The sequence below is a fragment of the Cucurbita pepo genome, chromosome 1 (genome assembly GCF_057944985.1).
Source record: "Cucurbita pepo subsp. pepo isolate OVF chromosome 1, ASM5794498v1, whole genome shotgun sequence".
In the NCBI taxonomy this organism is placed as follows: Eukaryota; Viridiplantae; Streptophyta; class Magnoliopsida; order Cucurbitales; family Cucurbitaceae; genus Cucurbita; species Cucurbita pepo.
The window spans coordinates 7,589,531-7,608,884 of NC_141798.1; the positions used below are offsets into that span (position 1 = coordinate 7,589,531).

General features: G+C 38.2%; 5 protein-coding genes, 1 long non-coding RNA gene and 1 other non-coding gene across 17 annotated transcripts; 2 read left to right on the top strand and 5 right to left on the bottom strand.

The window, feature by feature from the left end:
• Positions 1–18: 18 nt before the first annotated feature.
• LOC111776378 (uncharacterized) lies at positions 19–2,324 on the bottom strand. Of its 2 annotated transcripts, XM_087125825.1 has the most exons (3): positions 2,192–2,324; positions 1,388–1,675; positions 19–1,065 (listed from the first exon to the last, which is right to left on the bottom strand). In XM_087125825.1, exons 2-3 carry the CDS (start codon positions 1,573–1,575, stop codon positions 228–230), a joined length of 1,026 nt encoding a protein of 341 aa, XP_086981951.1. In that variant the 5' UTR covers positions 1,576–1,675; positions 2,192–2,324; the 3' UTR covers positions 19–227. The 2 variants fall into 2 exon arrangements, with proteins under 2 accessions (XP_086981951.1, XP_023511583.2); XM_023655815.2 differs by lacking the exon at positions 2,192–2,324 and having other exon boundaries at positions 1,388–1,760.
• Positions 2,325–2,369: 45 nt separating this feature from the next.
• On the bottom strand, positions 2,370–4,242 carry LOC147793818 (uncharacterized). 2 transcript variants are annotated; one of them, XM_087125826.1, is made up of 2 exons: positions 4,032–4,242; positions 2,370–3,668 (listed from the first exon to the last, which is right to left on the bottom strand). In XM_087125826.1, exon 2 carries the CDS (start codon positions 3,632–3,634, stop codon positions 2,489–2,491), a length of 1,146 nt encoding a protein of 381 aa, XP_086981952.1. In that variant the 5' UTR covers positions 3,635–3,668; positions 4,032–4,242; the 3' UTR covers positions 2,370–2,488. The 2 variants fall into 2 exon arrangements, with proteins under 2 accessions (XP_086981952.1, XP_086981953.1); XM_087125827.1 differs by lacking the exon at positions 4,032–4,242 and adding an exon at positions 3,904–3,922.
• Positions 4,243–6,062: 1,820 nt separating this feature from the next.
• LOC111776350 (choline/ethanolaminephosphotransferase 1) lies at positions 6,063–12,073 on the bottom strand. Of its 5 annotated transcripts, none has more exons than XR_015422017.1 (20): positions 11,172–11,388; positions 11,034–11,084; positions 10,771–10,848; positions 10,600–10,675; positions 10,483–10,505; positions 10,298–10,398; positions 10,015–10,109; positions 9,848–9,916; positions 9,366–9,435; positions 9,132–9,195; positions 8,973–9,013; positions 8,803–8,887; positions 8,465–8,527; positions 8,225–8,283; positions 8,070–8,122; positions 7,770–7,842; positions 7,590–7,634; positions 7,406–7,496; positions 7,092–7,138; positions 6,063–6,197 (listed from the first exon to the last, which is right to left on the bottom strand). XR_015422017.1 is itself a non-coding variant. In XM_023655784.2 (20 exons), exons 2-19 carry the CDS (start codon positions 11,608–11,610, stop codon positions 7,613–7,615), a joined length of 1,170 nt encoding a protein of 389 aa, XP_023511552.2. In that variant the 5' UTR covers positions 11,611–11,661; positions 11,955–12,073; the 3' UTR covers positions 7,243–7,496; positions 7,590–7,612. The 5 variants fall into 5 exon arrangements, 1 of the variants encoding a protein (XP_023511552.2); XR_015422019.1 differs by having other exon boundaries at positions 7,092–7,159; XM_023655784.2 differs by lacking the exons at positions 6,063–6,197; positions 7,092–7,138 and adding exons at positions 11,474–11,661; positions 11,955–12,073 and having other exon boundaries at positions 7,243–7,496; positions 11,172–11,181.
• Positions 12,074–12,139: 66 nt separating this feature from the next.
• TRNAH-GUG (transfer RNA histidin (anticodon GUG)) lies at positions 12,140–12,211 on the top strand. Its single transcript has one exon. It is a non-coding gene; the product is annotated as a tRNA-His (tRNA).
• A 1,145-nt stretch (positions 12,212–13,356) lies between these two features.
• LOC111776413 (uncharacterized) lies at positions 13,357–14,218 on the bottom strand. Its single transcript, XR_002812249.2, has 3 exons — positions 14,081–14,218; positions 13,890–13,997; positions 13,357–13,795 (listed from the first exon to the last, which is right to left on the bottom strand). It is a non-coding gene; the product is annotated as an uncharacterized LOC111776413 (long non-coding RNA).
• On the top strand, positions 13,678–16,545 carry LOC111776280 (protein CLAVATA3 INSENSITIVE RECEPTOR KINASE 5). 5 transcript variants are annotated; one of them, XM_087124756.1, is made up of 11 exons: positions 13,678–13,819; positions 13,898–14,027; positions 14,111–14,182; positions 14,262–14,405; positions 14,481–14,552; positions 14,620–14,679; positions 14,763–14,857; positions 14,958–15,101; positions 15,166–15,537; positions 15,582–15,961; positions 16,038–16,545. In XM_087124756.1, exons 1-11 carry the CDS (start codon positions 13,720–13,722, stop codon positions 16,356–16,358), a joined length of 1,890 nt encoding a protein of 629 aa, XP_086980882.1. In that variant the 5' UTR covers positions 13,678–13,719; the 3' UTR covers positions 16,359–16,545. The 5 variants fall into 5 exon arrangements, with proteins under 5 accessions (XP_086980882.1, XP_023511471.2, XP_086980877.1 ...); XM_023655703.2 differs by having other exon boundaries at positions 15,166–15,513; XM_087124751.1 differs by having other exon boundaries at positions 15,172–15,537.
• Positions 16,546–17,022: 477 nt separating this feature from the next.
• Positions 17,023–18,932, bottom strand: LOC111776341 (F-box/FBD/LRR-repeat protein At1g13570). Its single transcript, XM_023655774.2, has 4 exons — positions 18,766–18,932; positions 17,765–18,588; positions 17,483–17,641; positions 17,023–17,349 (listed from the first exon to the last, which is right to left on the bottom strand). The coding sequence occupies exons 2-4, from the start codon at positions 18,566–18,568 to the stop codon at positions 17,056–17,058; spliced, it is 1,257 nt and encodes a 418-aa protein (XP_023511542.2). The 5' UTR covers positions 18,569–18,588; positions 18,766–18,932; the 3' UTR covers positions 17,023–17,055.
• Between the last annotated feature and the right edge of the window lie 422 nt (positions 18,933–19,354).

The following is a 19,354-nucleotide window of genomic DNA, read 5'->3' on the forward strand; positions in this document are numbered from 1 at the left end:
TTTATAAGTGTATTTTCGTGGATATTGAAGGGTTTAATTAACATTCTTCATCGTCTCATTAGTATAGTATATCATATATATATATGAAAGGCTGAACATTTACTAACACTCAAAATACAATCACAACAAAAACGTATAGCATGAATCAAATTCAAACAGGCGCGGTCGGATGGAATCGGGTTGAATCGGGTTGGAATGATTTTAAAGTGAAAAATGTGGTCTTTTTTTCACTCCCATTTGGTTCTAATTTGATGGGTGTGCCTAAATTCCCAAGTAAGAACCAAACTCCCATCCCTTCTCCTAAGCACAAACTTCTCCACCAACACATAACATCCAAATCTCTTCCACATTCCCACTCCTTCAAACTCCTCCCTTCTATGCACCTTCACTTCCTTCTCCCCTCCTTCTCCAACCCATTCAAACCCACCTCTCTGCTCCTCCCATCTCATCCTCTCCACAACCGCCAAGCTCAGCCCCACCCTCGTCGGAACTAACCACGCAACGCCGTCGCTGACACTCACACCACCCACCGCCTTCCCTTCAACCGACACCACTTCCTTCTTAACAGAAACATCCACGGCCACCCCTCTCCCTGCATTCCCGTAATTCCCACACCAAAAAATCTCCTCCCAGCTCTGTTCGAGGGTCATTTCGTAATAGGGAGAGTTCTTGATCTGATAATCAACCCCCAATTCTCGAACGAAAATGAAAGGGCAGTACCACTTCCCTACAACAACAGGGGTGGATGATCTGCAGGGCAGCGAGAAGGTGAGCTGAGGGAGGCGTGCACGCAGTGCGGCGTCAAGGCCGAGCGCTTCGGCGGTGGGTTGGAAAGTGTCAAGAGTTTTGGTGTAAGCTCTCCAGCCCTTGCGTGTCATGGAATATGGAGTAATTCCGTCGGAAGCCACGGATTTGAACACAAAACCATTGGGTTTCCCACAGAATGTGTCGTTACTGATTTCGAATTTTTGGTATGCGTTTGTTGGGTCGAACTTTTGTAGCGGTGCATCAGCAACGCCGAGCAATCGGCTCCGCCCTTCATCCTTTGAACTTACATACGCTAGCCTGTATGCACATAAATTTCAGTAACAGCACCAAGAAAAAGAAAAAAAAAATTACTAGCCTCCAAGTTGTAATCAAAAGCGACCCAGTATTAAACAAATGATATACTTTATTGACAACTCTAAAAAAGGAGTGAAGCCTCGATTAAAGGAGAGGCTGTTTGAGGGCGCTCCATAAGCTTCAGAGGAGGCTCTATAGTGTACTTTGATACGAGAGCTTATACCATCGTACAAAGTCGTGATTCATAGCAAAAAAGGCCCAAATTGGTGGGCTGAAATTGGGAAGAACAATACTGAACAAAGAAAACCGAGGTGGAGACAGATACCCTTTTTCACTTCCTTGGGATTTGATGATATAGTATTGGTTAGAAGACAGGGGCTGATCAAGAACTGGAATGAACAGGGCGTATATGTAGTCAACGAAGGTATTGGTACCCACGACCATCGTATTTGAAAGCCACAGCTTCTTGTTCTGAGGGAAAGGAGGGACGCTCACCGTTTCATCCTTCAGCATTCCGAATAGCCATTTGGATTCTGCAGCTTCGTCTTTGATCACCAAAATCCCCGAACTCGGACCCTCCGGCGGCGGCAGAGACAACGCCGACGGCGAGTTTCTGTACAGAGAAAGCGGCCTTGTTACATACATTATAATCTCTGATTTCTCGTTTCTTTGTTTCTGATGCTTCGATTTTAGTGGTTATTTATAGAGAGAGCTCCGACCGTCGGATGGTTCCTTCTTCTTTTTCTTTTTACTATTAATTAATTATTTGTTTATTTATTTATTATTATTTGAAAATTTCACTTTGATTATAGTTTCAATCACTAATTCATTAAATGATTATTAAATAAAAATAAGTCAAATTTCAAGATTTTAAAAAATCTGTATAGATGGGGAAATGGATAATTAAATAATATTTAGCCTTGAAAATGTCAAGTCAAATATGCATAGTAAATGAATAAATAAATAAAAGTACATGGTTTGAAAATGTCAGTCAAATATTCATTTGATATTTAAAAAGAGCTTTCACACATCATATATTTTTCAAAGGAGTGCAATTGCAAGTAACATGTTTATTTAATTATAAAAAAAAAAAAATTAAAACTTTATAAAAAGAAAATGATAATCTCACATTTTTATAAAGAACTGTCACTGAGGAGACATTCTGGCTTTCCGTTCCTTGTCTTTGTCTACGCAATGTCTAAACCAAACAGCCCGTTTGTGCCCCAAATGGCAATGGCCAGTAGACAGGCACATACTCCAAGAACAAATAAAGAGATTTTGAGCAGAGTACACGAGTGGCTTTGAAGTTCACAGAACGATTACCAACTATATTCGGAAAGATGACAGAAATACAGATCAATATTTGTACTAAACCCTACTTAAAACGAAGGAAAAAAGGACACTTTCTAATCTGTTCTTGGTGAATTCAAGTTTTAGACATTAATTCTTCTTCTTTCTTCCTCGATGTTGCAGCATTTGCCCAGTTTGGCGGATGCTTGAATATCCATTTCCATGATTTCAAGCTTTTCCTCCCCTTCTTTATCCCTCTGTCACTGACTGTTATTCTACAGGAACCTCCGCCGCTGCCGATCATCCCTTGGCCGGTGGAGCCACTGTAAAGCGCCATGTCGAAAGCTCTCGAGCTCCCAAATGCAGAGTTGGGGTTTGAGAAAGGTCCCAAACCCAGACCCAGACCCAGACCCATTTTGGGAACAGAGATGTCTGGCTTTGTTTCTGATGTGAAATCCAACTTGAAATCTATGAACCCAGATTCATCCATCCCGTTAAAATCGCTTTCTTTTAAAGAAAATACACGTCTACTAGCTAAACTGAACCCATTGTGATCGCTTTCATAATTTCCACAATCTCTGTGATCGCTCTCGAAACCGCTTTTTCTTGGCTCTGTTTCGCTGAATCCACTTCTTCTGGCGGAATCACAGACGAGTCCTCCATTGACACTAGATGTTCTTGCACCGGAAATCGAGCTCCGGCCACCAGAAACCACCATGTCTCCGCCGTCCTCCGACCCAAAATGCCCGCCGCCACGAAAACTACAGAGAGATCTCGATCTTGAGACACCCATGTAATCAACCATACAAATATCGCTCTTTTCATCAAACCCGCAGACGCTTGATCTCTCACATCCCTTCTCCCTCTTTTTCCTGAAAAAATTCCCGATCCTCCAAAACCCACTCTTCTTACTCTCCACACAGCTACTACTGCTTCTCTCCAGAAGCACGATCTCCTCCCTTTTCTCCATCTTGGGCTTCATCGGACCCAACAACGAAACGCCATTTCTCTCATTCTCAATTAAAAACGAAACTCTCCCAACACTTCCCACTTCCACAGTACATGAATTTCGATTAGACGAGATCTCAGAGCAGGAGCAGGAGGAGAGCCTCTGCTCCCCACAGTCAGAACAAACAAGCTTGATCAACCGATCTTTCAAACAATCAGCACAGATACCAACAGAGGAAGAAGAAGGGTGTTTCTTACAGGGAAACTCAGAAGCAGAGGAATAGAAGTCCATATCGTTGCTGTAAACCGCCAGAGCTTTGCCTCTCTCCCTCATGGCCACTGCTTCCTTGACGGGCTGATAGATGACACTGAGATAAGAACAAGAAGAAAAAACTGAGGTGAATCAACTTGGATTCATGGGAGAAAACAAAGGAGCTTGGTCAGAATGCTTCACAGCTGAAAAGGGTAAAGGGCGGAAAGAAGAAAGACAGAGGTTGAAAAAGTTTTGACTTTGGTAGCACAAGAAATGCAAAAGAGGGAAGGATTCTTAAAAGAATTAAAACTTTGTAGAGAGAGAGAGAGAGAGAGAGACGTAAAAATCACGTTTTGTAGGAAGAAGACAGTGAAGGAGCAGAAGAAGGAAACAAACACAAAGCAGAGTGACTAAAAGGAGGCGCTATTCTGCGCAGCCCATTATTGCTTTCCTGCAGGGGAAGTGAATGAATGAATACCTTCTTCAAATTGAACAATCTCCATAATAAGAAGGCTGGTTCGCTGTTGCTAGCGCTTCTGGGCTCTGCTACTCTGCTGCAGGGTCAACTCCTTCATCCTGCGCCCGAGTCTCAGTGGGAACAAAGTCTTCAAATCATACGGCCAAGATCCATCAATCAATCGAGCTGGGTCGGGCGGGCGTGCATCCAGTCTCCCTCTCGTTGCTGCCGCCGTGTGTCACGGTCATGTTCGTCCAAGGCGTGTTGCCCATGGCCGCATGCCCATGACAAACCCAACCCTTTACGTCTTTTCATATTCTAGTTTTTACTTTTGTATTTCTAGGAAGTATGACGTTTCAGAAATATCATGTCTAAGTCTGTCAGACATGAAATGCCTCAGAATGTACTATAGGGGGATACGACTATGCCTCAGAATGTACTATAGGGGGATACGACTAGTTGTCAACTTCTCCCTACCCAAAGTTATATATTGTGAGCTGTTGTTATTTCTCTCTTGTTTGCTTATACAACGCCTCTTTCCAAAATCTCTCTCTGCCCTCGCTTTCTAAAACCTTCTCTTAAAATCGAGGCAAGAGGCTCGAGCATACATCGCTTGACCGTAGGCGACGCAAGAACGAATTGACTTAGCTCACTTGTCGTTGGAAAGTCAATGCCGCACAATTGCAAGTCCGCTGCCATCAAAAGTGCGATTGTGAAACCGTACTCCCTCCTCCATCGCCATCAAAGTTTGCCTGTCGGATAACCTTCCACGTGAAAAAATTAAAAGCCTAGTGGAAGTGGAACTAATGAAATCAGAGAGACGTTTTTAAGGTTTTATTATGTTACCTGTTGGGAGAGTTTTATTACAACAATGTCAGAAGAGGATTAAGTTTCACCTGTCCCAATCCGCAAAATTTCTCTTATATTTATTTTTACAATTAATATTCGGCCCACAAAAATTGAATGAATAGAAGAAAACAAGTAACTATATGGTATAGCTAATTTCAAGAAATAAAATTCTTACTTTTGTATATAAAGTTACATCTAAAAACCCGTCTTTTGATAATATTGTACCAAATTGTCACGACAAATTAAGAAAAAAAAATGTCATATCACGTTCGTAAAGATCCAAACTTATATGATATTTCTCACCAACTATATGAGCATTGCATTAAACTTTAATCAATCATAAGAATTAAGATCAAAACCAAAGGAAAATGCATAGAGGAGATGAGGCCTACGAGGAGGAGGAGGCATGCAACCTCAGCTGTCTACTATCTTTTCTTACACATAATCATTACTCTTTGAGACATGGCCCATACGTTGTCATCCCCACTAGATTCAAGCCAACGGTGTATCAAATCCATCCCCCCTCCTCCGCCCATCGTACTACTAGAGAAGGATTCAAGCCAACGGTGGTGATCACACCCGAGGGCTCTCCAATTTCCAACCGGGGGCGAGTACTGGATATCACATTTGACGTGTCGTGAACAAGTTGGGCGGCCCGAATCGAATGCGGGTCCACCCCCGTTCCTTCACATGCCATGCATGATCACATTATATAGTCTCCCTGCCGTTACCCCTAAAACTCGAAACAAATTCATTGCTACCGGCCAAACTTCATATTTGGTAACCAAAAGAATATATATATGGTAAGAACTCAAACCCACGTATTGATCTAGCAAATATTATCTTCTTTGTACTTTTATTTACGAAGTTTTCCTTAAGGTTTCCACATCCTTACAAAGAATGCTTCGTTCTCCTTCCCCAACTGATGTCATATCTCACAATTCACCCTCTTTCAAGGTCCAACGTCCTTGTTGGCACACCACCTCATATCCACATCTTTTCGAGGCTCAACCTCTTCGCTGACACATCGCCCGATGTCTAGCTCTTTATACCATTTGTAATAAACCAAGCTCACCGCTAACAAATTTTGTCTTTTTTGGACTTTTCTTTTCGGGCTTCCCCTCAAGGTTTTTAAAATGCGTTTGCTAAGGAGAGGTTTACCCACTCTTATAAATAATGCTTCGTTCTCCTCCTCAACCGATGTAAAGTTTCATACACACATATAAGTTTATAGATTAGGATATGAATATGCTAATACATGAGCAATACAAATTCATGATACACAATAATTTTAACAACCCATTAACCAGGTTTATAATCCATATTCCTTTGCGCCACCTAAACACAATATAGAGTCGAAACTTTATCAACCGAAAACACAATATAAGTTCAATATCTCTTCAGACTTGCAAAGCAGCAATTTATTTAAAGAAATGCTAGAAAAAGAAAAAGTACTTTCTGGTGTAAAAGTCAAAAATTAAAACGTCATATGTGAAACCATGAACGAATGGGATCTCAAACACCACATACAAAGTCAAGAAAAGCCCTTTACATAATGCAAGAGCTTTCAAAATTGAAAATACAAAAGAACAAGGAAAAAGAATTAATGAAGAGAATATCAGCCCCACAAATGGATTTCAAAACATCTCTCATGTACATGTTATAAAAAATAATAATTAATAATTTGTCCACAAAGGTATAAATAAGTAGGACCGACCTCAAATATTTTTCTTGCCACATATATATTATATCATGCATTATTGGAAACTGGCATCATACACCATACTCCGAGGTAGGTACTTTAGAGCAGAGAAAAAGGTAGAAGGTAAAGATCATAATAGTAAAAAGTCGCACGCTCCATACACGCGCGAGCATTTTAAATTATTGACAAAAACATTAATTTAATATTGAAAAAAAAAAAAAACAAAAAAAAAAAAAAAAAAACAAAAGCTCAGTCCCAGTTAAGTTGTAATATAGTTGGCATTTGGTAATGATGATGTCCCTACGGACTTCCCTTAATTAATAATTTTGCTATTGTTTATGTAACTCATAAGCTTTAACCAAGGACTTAATGGGATTGTCACTTTCAATATTTATGCATGATTATGAGCATATCCTATCTTGATAAAACAACAAAGATTATGTCTTACTTCCCATTTAATTTGAATGGGCTCATGATTAAATTAAAAACCAACCTACCCCAGCTTACATTACATGCTCTAAGAAATATACCTTTGCTGTCTGACGTGCTCTGTTTCCATTGGATGCTTCCCATTTCTCTGTGATCATAGATTAGATGGCTGAATCACATTTTCATCATTTAATCAGAATTTAGTGATTAGATTTGGACGTTTCAGATCATACACAATAATAAGCACAGATGTAGATATAAAACATACTTCAGCTGCTTAATATGTTTACAAGAAGAAAACTCAAAACTTCTGATGATTTCTGAATCTTTACACATCCAGTACGATATGCAGAAATTCTGCGCTAGGATTCCACGCACTATCTACAAAGAGGGATATTGTTGAAGGATAACTTACTGAGATTTAGCTACGTTGTGCAATCTACACGAAGATAGCCGAGGTTCTGAAATAGCTAAATACACGTTGCCTTCATATTGAAGCCGATACTCTGTCAGGGTTCAAAATTGTCAAGAACATTATGTGATTACTTTTATGAATACGTTAGTTCTTAACAAAGTCAGCAAGGGATGGAAGGGCATACCAATACGGCAAAACCAGCAGATTTCAACCTTCTTTCTTAATTATCCTGGTATTCAAGAAAAGTTCTGAATGAATACGTTGATTCTTGTTTGAACCAGGCAATAAATGAGAGAATCCTAGTACTTTTCCAATTTGGTAGCTGATAGAAATTTATAGCACGTGGCATGGTTTTCTCTCTCACCTGAAGCAGTGGATTCCCAAAGAACTTCTCATTTCTTCAATAACTGATGTGGCAAAGTGCAAATAGAGAGCACCTGAATGCGAAGAAAGTAAGATACATATGAAAAAGTGTAGCAGCACCAAAACATCAAAATATTCTCACAGCCTAGAGAAATTAAACAGCAGCATTGAACTCAAGGAAAACATGATTTCCTGAACGGAGCTTGCTAACTTGTAATCATTGGAGACAACATGAAAAAGCAACACAGACGACTGAGGAACAAATGTTATGAAATTTTTGTTATCAAGAAAATTGATGAACCTGCGTAGATGAAGTAACCAAGCAGAACCAATCTCTCACCAAACAAAGGAACCCTGAAACAGTTTATACATATGGTTCATCAGTTGAAAGAGGTCCAATATCCATACATAGGATGTCATTTCCATTAATTAATTGAAATAGGATGATAGAAATACCCTCCACCAAGTCTTGCGGTCAGTGCATTCGCAATCGCAAATGGGAGATAGAAGAGTGACTGCAAAGTATGAATGAAAAGTCCTTATATCAGATCTTATACTACAATGGGGAAAATGACAACCTCATGGGGAAAAAGAGCACAAAGACAAAGTAACACAGTAATAAACACCAGCTAGGAACTATATATAAAGTTCAACTACAAGCAATTCCTAACATATAAGTGTGTTAGTGTAGAATACCATGCACATTCCAGTTTTCAAGCCCTTAGGTTCATCGCACAAATGAGCAAGAATCATTCTTCCCTGCAAAAGAAGGTTTTTATTCACAGGCCATTAGCATCAGAGGTTAAGAATACGCCAATAATTAGGAAACGCAGAGAAAAGTTGATACACAACTAAAGAAAAAGAACGTCTAATAAACTTGATGGAAACCATTTTCTGATTCTTTTGTTTAATATGCTCTTTTAATTGAGTTAAAACAGAATTTATATGGGTGATTTAAAATTCATGATTAGAAAAACAGCTAGGTGGCTGAAATCCTATTATCTAAATATTCACACCCAACAAGAATATCTTACCACTAAGAATCCAAAGGCAAGCCCGCTTCCGGTTACAACCAAATGTGGATAGTTTTTTATGAGGTCTGAAGGAGATGAGTAATCCCTACAGAGAATGAAGGTCATCATTGAAAGAATAAAAGATACATTTGGGAAGAAAAGGTTTGATGTCCAATAGCTCCAGATCGTACCATGCCAGGACTCCACCAAGGAGTACAGCAAATGGGCACAACTGACAAGAAAAGAATTAAAGAGTTGGTTTACCAAATAACCAAGAAACTGGCAGAATATATAGTAAGGAAGAAACTGGGAAAAATAGAGTTGCCGCATTGCCCCATTAGAGCTATTACCATTGCTAAAGCCAGTAACATGCTTCCTTTTCTCGCCCGAACAACCTTATAGACATTTGACACACTGCACAAAAACACAGCATATTGTAAATTAAATCTTAACTTTATTTCACCAATAATTATTAGCTGTATGTGGGCTTATGCTTCACGTAAATTTTTAGCTCTGATATCTACAAGCCCACTATAGCATCTGTCCAGATATATTATCTAGTATTTAATAGATTGGGTGCTTACTTAAATGCAACCGTGGGAATAACACCAAAAGCTGTCATTACTAACATCACAGCACTACTCATCGCAACATCTGACATTAAAAAGAATAAATATTAGGCTTCGGCCACAATTAGCTAAAAGGAAACGAAAACATCGGCAGTAATCCAGCAGGGCAGACATTCCGGGTCAAGCAAATCAATCAAATTCATTAAGGTATCAATAAAAACAATCATACTTTGATCCCAAGAAGTCTTTAAAGTTTTTAAAATATGTTCAAATTTAAAAGCTCAATTAAAACTATCCAAATGACATTAGTCTTGGACAATGTTTACATAACTGTTAGCAAGTAGGTGGCTATGGAAATAAAATAAGAACAGTAGAGTACCAAAACATTTAAATATATGTTGCTTGAAAGCGCGTATATTTAAGAGCAGATTCGGTGTGCACTAAATCTAACAGAATATGGGCAAGGCAAATGATGATGACATTAACCATAGAGTTACCAGGAAGCAACGGAACCCAGCTTAAAAATGGTAAGAATTTTCCAATAGGACGAGTCCACCATTCAGCACCTGGAAAGGTAAGAAACTAAATCATAATTGCTTCTCACAGAGATCAAGGATGCTAATCCTTTGCAAAGTGGAAAATCAAAAGAGACGTGGGAATTTACCGACAAATGCAGTAAAAAAGTGAGATAGATAGAGCAGCATAAGACCCTCTGTGGGTCCATTTATAGTAGGAAGAATTAGAGTATTTGTGAAATAACTGCATAGAAAGGGGTAGAATAAACAGAATGATCGAAAGAAAAAAGAAGTCAATAAGCAAATCTGTGCTGGACTTCCTAGCATTCAACAAATAACTAACAAGCCCATATCAAATTTCATCCAATTTCCAGAAATTTGTTCTTCGTAGTCCATACGGTCTGTAAGGGTAAAAAAAGTACGAATAGTTACTGTTCCCATGTAGCACCATAAAAAGGAACGGCTGCAATAACCCATAACCAGAAAGTATTCCTCCCACACATGGCAGTGCTTCCAAAAGCTAAAGATTCAAACTGAAAAGAAAACATGGACTTTCAGAAAAATGGCACTTAGGTTCTTCAAATTATGAGTTGAAGACTAAGGAAGAAGGTACCAACCGCACATGCAAGTGCATCACATCCTGAGAAGAGATATATGGAAAGAAGAGATTACATCATCTGTCAATATATCAATCAAGATAAAAGAAAAAAAAATTATATGAAAAGGCAGGTCACCATGGTCAAAAAGTTCCCCCAATGGACTTGATGAATTTGTTCTTCTTGCTTGTTTTCCATCAACAGCATCAAAAGTCTAGCAAGTAAGTGAGAAATTAAAGTTGAAAAGTTTATATATTAGAGCAAAGCACAGGAGAACTGTTATGGAGAAAGAAGAAGAACCAATCGAACCTGATATAAGAAAAGGAGTAACCCATGGGCAAAATGAACCCATCTTGGTGGAGCTGAATCTAGATGAGGCGAATATACCTTAAAACAAAAAATAGAAAATACGTGAAACAGTGAGAAACTTTTAATATTGGTATTCATCCGAAGCTTCTGGCATAAAATAAATCAGAAAATAAAGTTCCAGAATCCACATTTGAATTTCTGTGTTCTTTTGAACAAAGAAGTTCAACTAAGAAGCATATATGGTCAGATTGATTGATACTCACATAGCCAAGCAGTGCAGATGTGACCAGAAAAATGAATCCAACAAAAGTTATCTGGCATAAAATAGTACATATAAGAAGCAATTCCAATAAATTGGAGGTAGAAATGAGAAGTCAGTGCTAGATGTAAGATCAATTCACCATGTTTGGGCTGAAGAGGTCCTCAGATACAAACAGAGAGAAGAAGTCAGCGTTATTCGGTGGAAATGTTGCCAAAATTCATGAGCAAAATCATTAATATAACAAGAAAAAACAATTTAAACGCTAAAGGCTTATCTAAAGCTAAATAAGATCCAGAATAAACTAAATGAGAAACGTTAGAGCCTGGATGTTTATGTTGAATATTTTTCTAAAGCTAGCAACTAACTTCAGTTCGTAAAGGAAATCGCGTAAAGTTAAATAAATTCGCAAACTCATATGACCTAAAAGATAAGAACACATACGGCATCCAAAGAGGAAAGAAATTCACGAAACGGCTCCAGAAGGGTTGCAAGACATATTTCGCCACAATAGAGTGATCCTCACCACTGTACTTGTATCTTCGTAAAGCCGCCACGCCATGTGCTCCGATATAGCCCATTTCTTTCACTGTTTCAGTACCTCAATCCACTCCAAGACAACCTACCAATAACTAAAAGAATAAAACTCATGAACCAACAGATTAGTGGTGCAAGTTTTTTTGTTCACTTCAATTTTCTCTGTATTGATGGCGAAAACTCAATATCCATTCAGTGGGCGTTTTAAAGATTAAAGAACATTCCTACTAGAGCGACATGCATAGATTAGGAAACAAAAATTCACAAAATGAAGCAGAAGACTTACAGCCTTGAAATCGATATAGTTCAATGAAAGTAACCAAGGTAATTGATAGGAAAAGCTTGAACAAAAATCTCAAAATAGCATGAGATCGTTAACGTAACTCACCGACTGTGAATCGAAGAGATCGAACGATCCAATGGAGAATATTAGAGAGCGCCAACTGGTTCGAGCCAGACGTTTTCGCTCTCCCTCCCGCCCTGAAGTGAAGCTTGAAATCCTCCAGGTTAACCGACTCCGAGTTGGTAAATTTAATTAAATAAACTTAAAACGCGGTAAAACCGAACATCAAAGTGGCTGTAGTTTAGTGGTAAGAATTCTACGTTGTGGCCGTAGAGACCTGGGCTCGAATCCCAGCAGCCACATTTAATGGCAATTTTTTAATTTATTTTTCTCTTTCCAATTTAACTTTTTTTTTTTTAAAAAAAAAAAATCAAATTATTATGAAAAAATGTGAATGAAAACATTGATTTCCAAGGGATAGATTCAATATAAATTAATAATTGAGTTAGATGAGTGCAAAATGTGATTTTATTTTATTTTTTTTCTTTTATATCCAAAATAAAGTCGTGGCTTTTGTCACGTCTCAACAAAAGAATTTAAAAAGACAGTTAGGTTGTCTCCCTTTCCCCTTTAATTTTGAAACGACTATAAAAGCATAACCCCTTAATAAGGTAGATATTGATTAATATGATTATAAAATCATTAATGTATGCATATTTTATTTCATTTTTGTTACATTTATATGGCTATTTTAGTATTAAAAATACAGCACCATAAATATATTTATTAATAATGAAGAAATAACTTTCAAATTTTTCTTAATTATATATATTTTGAATGGTCTTTAAGGGAGACGGAAACAAAAATACAAAAATACAAAAAAAAAAAAAAAAAAAAAAACATTCCTTAGATAATTAATAGTAAGAAAATACGCCGAAATTCAGAAGCAGAGGAATTTATATATTTTATTTATTTATTGATATTTAAAGAGAATATGATTAGGGTTTTGTAGAAATTGTTGAAATAAAAAGGAACCAATAATTAATAGAAATTACCTTTTTATTTATTTTAATTTTTTTAATATCCAATACTTTACTTTAGGTTGCATGTCTTACTCTCTTCTGTTGCAAAGCAAGAAGTGGGTGGAAGTAAAGCCTACCAACTTCAGCCCTAACAAAACATTAGGATCCAGTTGTTGCGATTAGGGTTTTATAAGAGGTTCGGTATCGAGCATACTAGGGTTTTTGTGGTGGTGACAGTGACGTGACTCTGGACTAAATTTGAAAGATATTTTTAAACCCTATATTTTCTTTTTTCTAATCCAATTCGACTAAATTTGGTGGCCAAATGAGAATTAGTGAGAGAGAATGTTTGATAAGTTCGAAGTTTAGAGAGCAAAAACAAATAAGCATACGACATGTTTTAGCTTCAATCATAAGACGTAAACAAGAATATTATGAGTTAGCTAATTAAGACGAATATTTGGTAAAGTACGTGAGAACTAAAGTCGGGTAAAAGAATATTTTAAATTTCGGGAATTCCCACATGCTGTTCTCTTTAAACTCAAGCATGATTGAAGGGAATTTTAGTGTTTAAAAGAATATCTACGAATTGGTTACCTTTTCCATATTCTTTTCAGAGGCACTAAGCGGCATGTTGGCTTCCCTTTTTACCACCAAAAAACCATCTCAGTTCTGATCCAATTTTACAAGAAGACATATAAAAAGAAAGAGAAAAACTCACCAACAAAGGGATCAGTTGAGAGTTGGTTGAGTTAGAGCACTTCAGATCATCTTCTACCTGCTCCTCTCTACCTTGCTTCCTTCATAAAACCAGAGTCAAGTTCTTCCATCTTCAACGCCATTGAAGAATGCTTCAAGAACTTGTCATTTTGTTCTTCTTGTTCTTGTTTTGCTTAGGGAATTCTTCTGTAAATGCTTTGCTTACTGCAAAAGGTGTCAACTATGAAGGTACTGTTAATGGAAGTGTTCTTATCTCGTCTTGGATGTGTTCATATTCATCTAAACATCAATTTTTTACCCTTTTAGTGCAAGCCCTGATGGCCATCAAAGCTGCTCTGAAAGACCCTCATTCTGTTCTTAATTGGGATGAAAATGCTGTGGATCCATGTAGCTGGACCATGATCACCTGTTCTCCACAGAAACTCGTCATTACCTTGTAACAACAAATCTCCAAAACAATTTCTACAAATATTCAAAAGTTTCACTTACTGATTGCTCCAATGAAACTATTCATTGCAGAGGAGCTCCTAGTCAGAACTTGTCGGGTACCCTGTCGCCGAGCGTCGGAAATTTGACAAATCTTCAGTCGGTGTGAGTAGTCATCTTCTTCATCTCCATGAAAAGCCTCTGTTCTTCACTGTGGAGTTTTTTTTTTTTTTTGTTTTTACAGGCTTCTACAGTACAACAATATATCAGGAACAATCCCAATGGAGCTTGGGAACATACCTGGCCTTGCCACTCTTGATCTTTCAAGCAATGCCTTCCATGGACAAATTCCCACTTCTTTCTCCCATCTTAAGAGTCTTCAATATCTGTAAGATTGTTCAAGAAACAAACTTTGTTGATGCAACCAGAAAATCCATATATTTTTGTTTTTGTTTGTGATTAGGAGGCTAAATAATAACAGTCTTTCTGGGGCTATTCCTTCATCTTTGGCCAACATGACTCAGCTGGCATTGCTGTAAGCACTTATCTTTTGGCAAAGATTTTAAAACTGTACCGTTTTTCATGGGGTTAAATTGTTGCAGGGATCTGTCTTTTAATAATCTGAGTGGCCCATTGCCCAGATTGCTACCTAAAACCTACAAGTAAGTTACTGTTCAACTAAATAAATGTATACATAGAGCTTTCTTGTTCTTAGATTATTGATTTTATGGTTGAATTTACAAAGCCTTGCTGGGAATTCGCTCATTTGCTCGCTTGGGTCCGAGCATAGCTGCAATGGCACTGCTCCACCTCTCTTATTTCCAGTCGATACGCCTCAAAGTAATCAAACTTCCCACTCTCGTCCTGTTTCAAACTTGAAAGTCATGGTTTTTTCCTTTGCTATAGATAAGTTGTTTTGTGTTTCACAATGTCCAAGCAGCACCTTCTGGGAGATCCAAGAGCCACAGATTAGCCTTAGCTTTTGGCTCAAGCCTTGGATGCGTTGTTCTGCTGACTGTTGGGTTAGGCTGCTTTATTTGGTGGAGGCAACGACACAACCAGCAGATTTTCTTTGATGTTAATGGTCTGTCATTTCATAAGCTTATTACTGCAAATGACATTTTGATATTAAGAAAAGCTCATTAAAGTTTCAGATCAACGATTTGAAGAAGTTTGCCTTGGGAACCTAAGGATTTTCCAGTTCAGAGAGCTTCAAGCTGCCACAAATAACTTCAGCAGTAAAAACTTGGTGGGAAAGGGTGGGTTTGGGTATGTGTACAAAGGGTACCTTCAAGATGGTACAGTTGTAGCTGTGAAGAGGCTAAAAGATGGAAATGCTATCAGAGGAGAAATCCAATTCCAGACTGAAGTTGAGATGATCAGCCTAGCTGTGCACCGGAACCTCCTCCGTCTTTACGGGTTCTGTACGACAACCTCAGAGAGACTGTTGGTTTACCCCTATATGTCCAACGGCAGTGTCGCATCCCGTCTCAAAGGTACAATACAAAACGACATGTTTGGTTCAAGGTTTTAACCATGGCTACTGATTTTTCTCCATTAACAGCAAAGCCAGCTCTGGATTGGAGCGCGAGGAAAAGAATAGCATTGGGTGCAGCAAGAGGGTTGCTGTATCTGCATGAGCAGTGTGACCCTAAGATCATACATAGGGATGTTAAGGCTGCAAATATATTGCTTGATGATTACTGCGAGGCTGTGGTGGGAGATTTCGGACTGGCAAAGCTGTTGGATCACAGAGATTCACATGTGACAACTGCTGTACGCGGAACTGTTGGCCATATAGCTCCTGAGTATCTCTCCACTGGCCAATCTTCTGAGAAGACTGATGTCTTTGGATTTGGAATCCTTCTTCTTCAGCTGATCACTGGACAGAGAGCTCTTGAATTTGGAAAAGCTGCTAATCAGAAAGGAGCCATGCTTGATTGGGTGAGCCACCTGAAATAAAACTTGCTGTATTCCATACATGAAAGAGATGTCAAATATCAACTCTAATATATTGCAGGTAAAGAAAATTAACCAAGAAAAGAAGCTTGAAATACTAGTTGACAAGGATCTAAGGAAAACTTACGACTGGATCGAGCTTGAAGAAATGGTTCAAGTAGCTCTCTTATGTACGCAGTACCTTCCAACCACCAGACCTAAGATGTCTGAAGTGGTCAGAATGCTTGAAGGGGATGGACTTGCAGAGAAATGGGAAGCTTCTCAGAGGGCAGATGCAAACAGGTACAGAGTCAATGAATTCTCCTCTTCCGGGCAATATTCTGATCTTACAGATGATTCTTCCTTGCTTGCACAAGCCATGGAGCTTTCTGGACCAAGATGATGGTTATACAGTTCTTATTTCTTTGATACAAAGAATCCCAGCATGTATTTTCCTGTATATTATCAAAGTGAATCTGTCATATGTCAGCCTCATGTTGAGGCTTCTGTGTTGGTGGAGGTACTCGTAATTGTACAGTCCGAGTTCTCGAGCTCGTAATAGTAATACTGGATTGAGTTTTGCTCCTGCATTTTCTGGTAATTCAATCTCTAAAGGAGACTATGGTTGGGCAATAAGATTGATCAAACAAACAGAAGCAATTTGAACTGAAAATATTATTGCTAGTTCAAGAAAAGAACTGAAAAACCACTCCCGGGTTTCTCTACTAATTCAATATTTTGAAAGATTTTTTCTATTTTTTTTCTTCTGTTGTCACCTATAACATACAATGTTATAAGATAGTTTCCAAAAATATTCGAAGGGGATACTCAACTCAGCCTTGTGAGAAAGTAAGGGCATATCATTGAACATGCTTCAATATAGAGTTCATAATGATGTGTCGTAAAGAATCTTGCAGCTGACAAGACAGAATGACAAGAGAAGGAATGTCACATATCATATAACAGAAGTGGGTCATACCATTCGTTCTTGATTTCACAAGTGATATCAATAAAAGCTGCAATAAAGCTATCTATTTACTGAAGAAAATTATATATTAATGCAGGTATAAAATGAAAAAGGAGCTTTATTACTAGAACAACTATTCTTGGATGAACAAAATTTCTGCTTGAGGTGAAGCCCTCCTAAATCTTAACAGTTCAATCAACATATTCAACCGTCGATCTGTAACATAGACACAAGGTCTGATACTCATTGTCTCAAGCACCGGACAATTCCTAAGCAAATATTTAATAAATTCCATCTCGTGTGGTACACCAGACATATCTGTCGTTTTCACAACTTTAAGTTTACCAAATGTACAGTTCGAAGGACATTCATTCTCCCAAAAGTCCAAGTCAGGTGCATCTGAAGCAGCCACAGGGTTTGAGGAGCCCTGTTTGAAAGCAAGTAGAAAATGATGTCACCATTCCGAACTTCATCAAAATATAACTTAAACGTTCACACCGATTCAAGAACAGAGCCACAGAGAAAAACGGTAAGAATGGAAAGAAAAAAAAAACAATTACCGAAACATGCAGCTCCTCCAAATTCGGAGAGCTGGTAATCAAGCGAAGCACAACAAGTATCTCATTCATATCTTCAAAACTGACTTGGTGCAGTTCAATACTCCTTAAATAGATATGTGAAACCGGTAGAGTTCTGGCACTATTACCTATACTCAGATACTATGGGGAGCGGGAGGGGGGGTATGAGAGTCACATTTAATTCTTCAAACCAACTGTTATAAATAAAGCTATGCAACAGAAGTACAGATCATCAAAGGAATAAATATATTTGAACAATCGTACCTTGGTGAAATAAACATGCCCTGTAAGTTTCTCAAGATAAGGCACCCCACCAAAAAACTTCTCAAAATTGCAATCAGAATTGTCACCAAAGGGCTCAGTATCATCATTCATATATAATGCAACCGAAATTGCAACCAAGAGTGGCGTGTTTTTGAGACATATGTCTCTAAACTCGCCTTCAAGATAGAGATACTTGAGATTCGGAGCACAGATATTAAGGACTAGACTATCGAAGTAGGAAAGCGCCAGAGTCTCAAGGAGTGGACAATTAGCAATAAGACTTTCAATGTCTTCGGGTGCAATCAGAACTTGATGAAGCTTTAGGCTTTTCAAGCATAAGAATCCCTTAAAGGTAGGAGGTGGATCCAATTCACAACGATACAGCTCCAATAGGGTTAATTTACTACAGTTAAAAAGACAAGAATGAACCCTAAACCACTCACCGTCTCCCAATTCAATAATCAATTCCCTGATGCCCTTCCTTGAAAGGAAAAGCATCCACTGATCTAAATCTGGGGTATTCTGTAAGTAGGTAGCAGAAAGATGGAACTTGTGAATTGGACCTTCATGAAGAAAAAGAACATGAGTGATAAAATATATAAGGTCTTCATAAATTCCATCGTTGGACATGGCAACACAATCATCATCAAACACAAGTTGAGTAAGGGTATTCCACTTATATCTCCATCTCCTAGATAAAATACTGGTTCTAATGGCATCTCTAATCGGTAACCTAGTGAGAATGCATTCTATAATGCTCTGAGGCAGATCGCTTAAATGATCCATGCCCAAAATGTCACCCATTTAAAGATTTCGCTCTCTATCTGCAATTGAAGCAAGAACACGATGAGAAACTGCAATAACACAATTATTCCACCCGGGCATTCATGCAGTAAAGGAAAATGAAAAATAAAAAACACACTACTTCCGAATTCAGACCAAAGAACACAGTTTTGGAGAGCAAGGAAACTGACGAGGACTACAAAATTCATAAAACCCACCAGCGAGTTAAGGATCAGAAGAGAAGAAGAGGCGGAAAAGCGGCGTTGCGGTCGGCTGCAGCTCTCAGTTCGAAAATGATCGGAGGAAGGACGGCGTAGACAGAGAATTGAAGAAAATGATAAACATACGCAAAAGTTTGGAGTGGGCAGTGGCAGGGGTTTCTGTTTGTTGGATGATGGAAGTCCCACATCGACTAATTTAGGGAATGATCATGGGTTTATAAGTGAGGAATGCTAACTCCATTGGCATGAGGCCTTTTGGGGAAGCCCAAAGCAAAGCCATGAGAGCTTATGCTCAAAGTGGACAATATCATACCATTGTGGAGAGTCGTGTTCGTCTAACACTGTTCACTGAAAGGGACGCCGCGTTCGGTGTAGGTTGTAACTGGAAATTCAATTTTTTTTTTTTAATTAAAATTTTATTCTATTTTAAATTTAATTAATATTGTGGTAATTTTTAAAATAATTATTACGTTTTTAAAATTTAATTATTTTCATACTAATTAGTTACAAGGGCCAAAATAAATTTATAATAATTATTTAAAATTTTGTATTTAACCAAAAGTAATTTCATTCTTGTTCCAAGGCA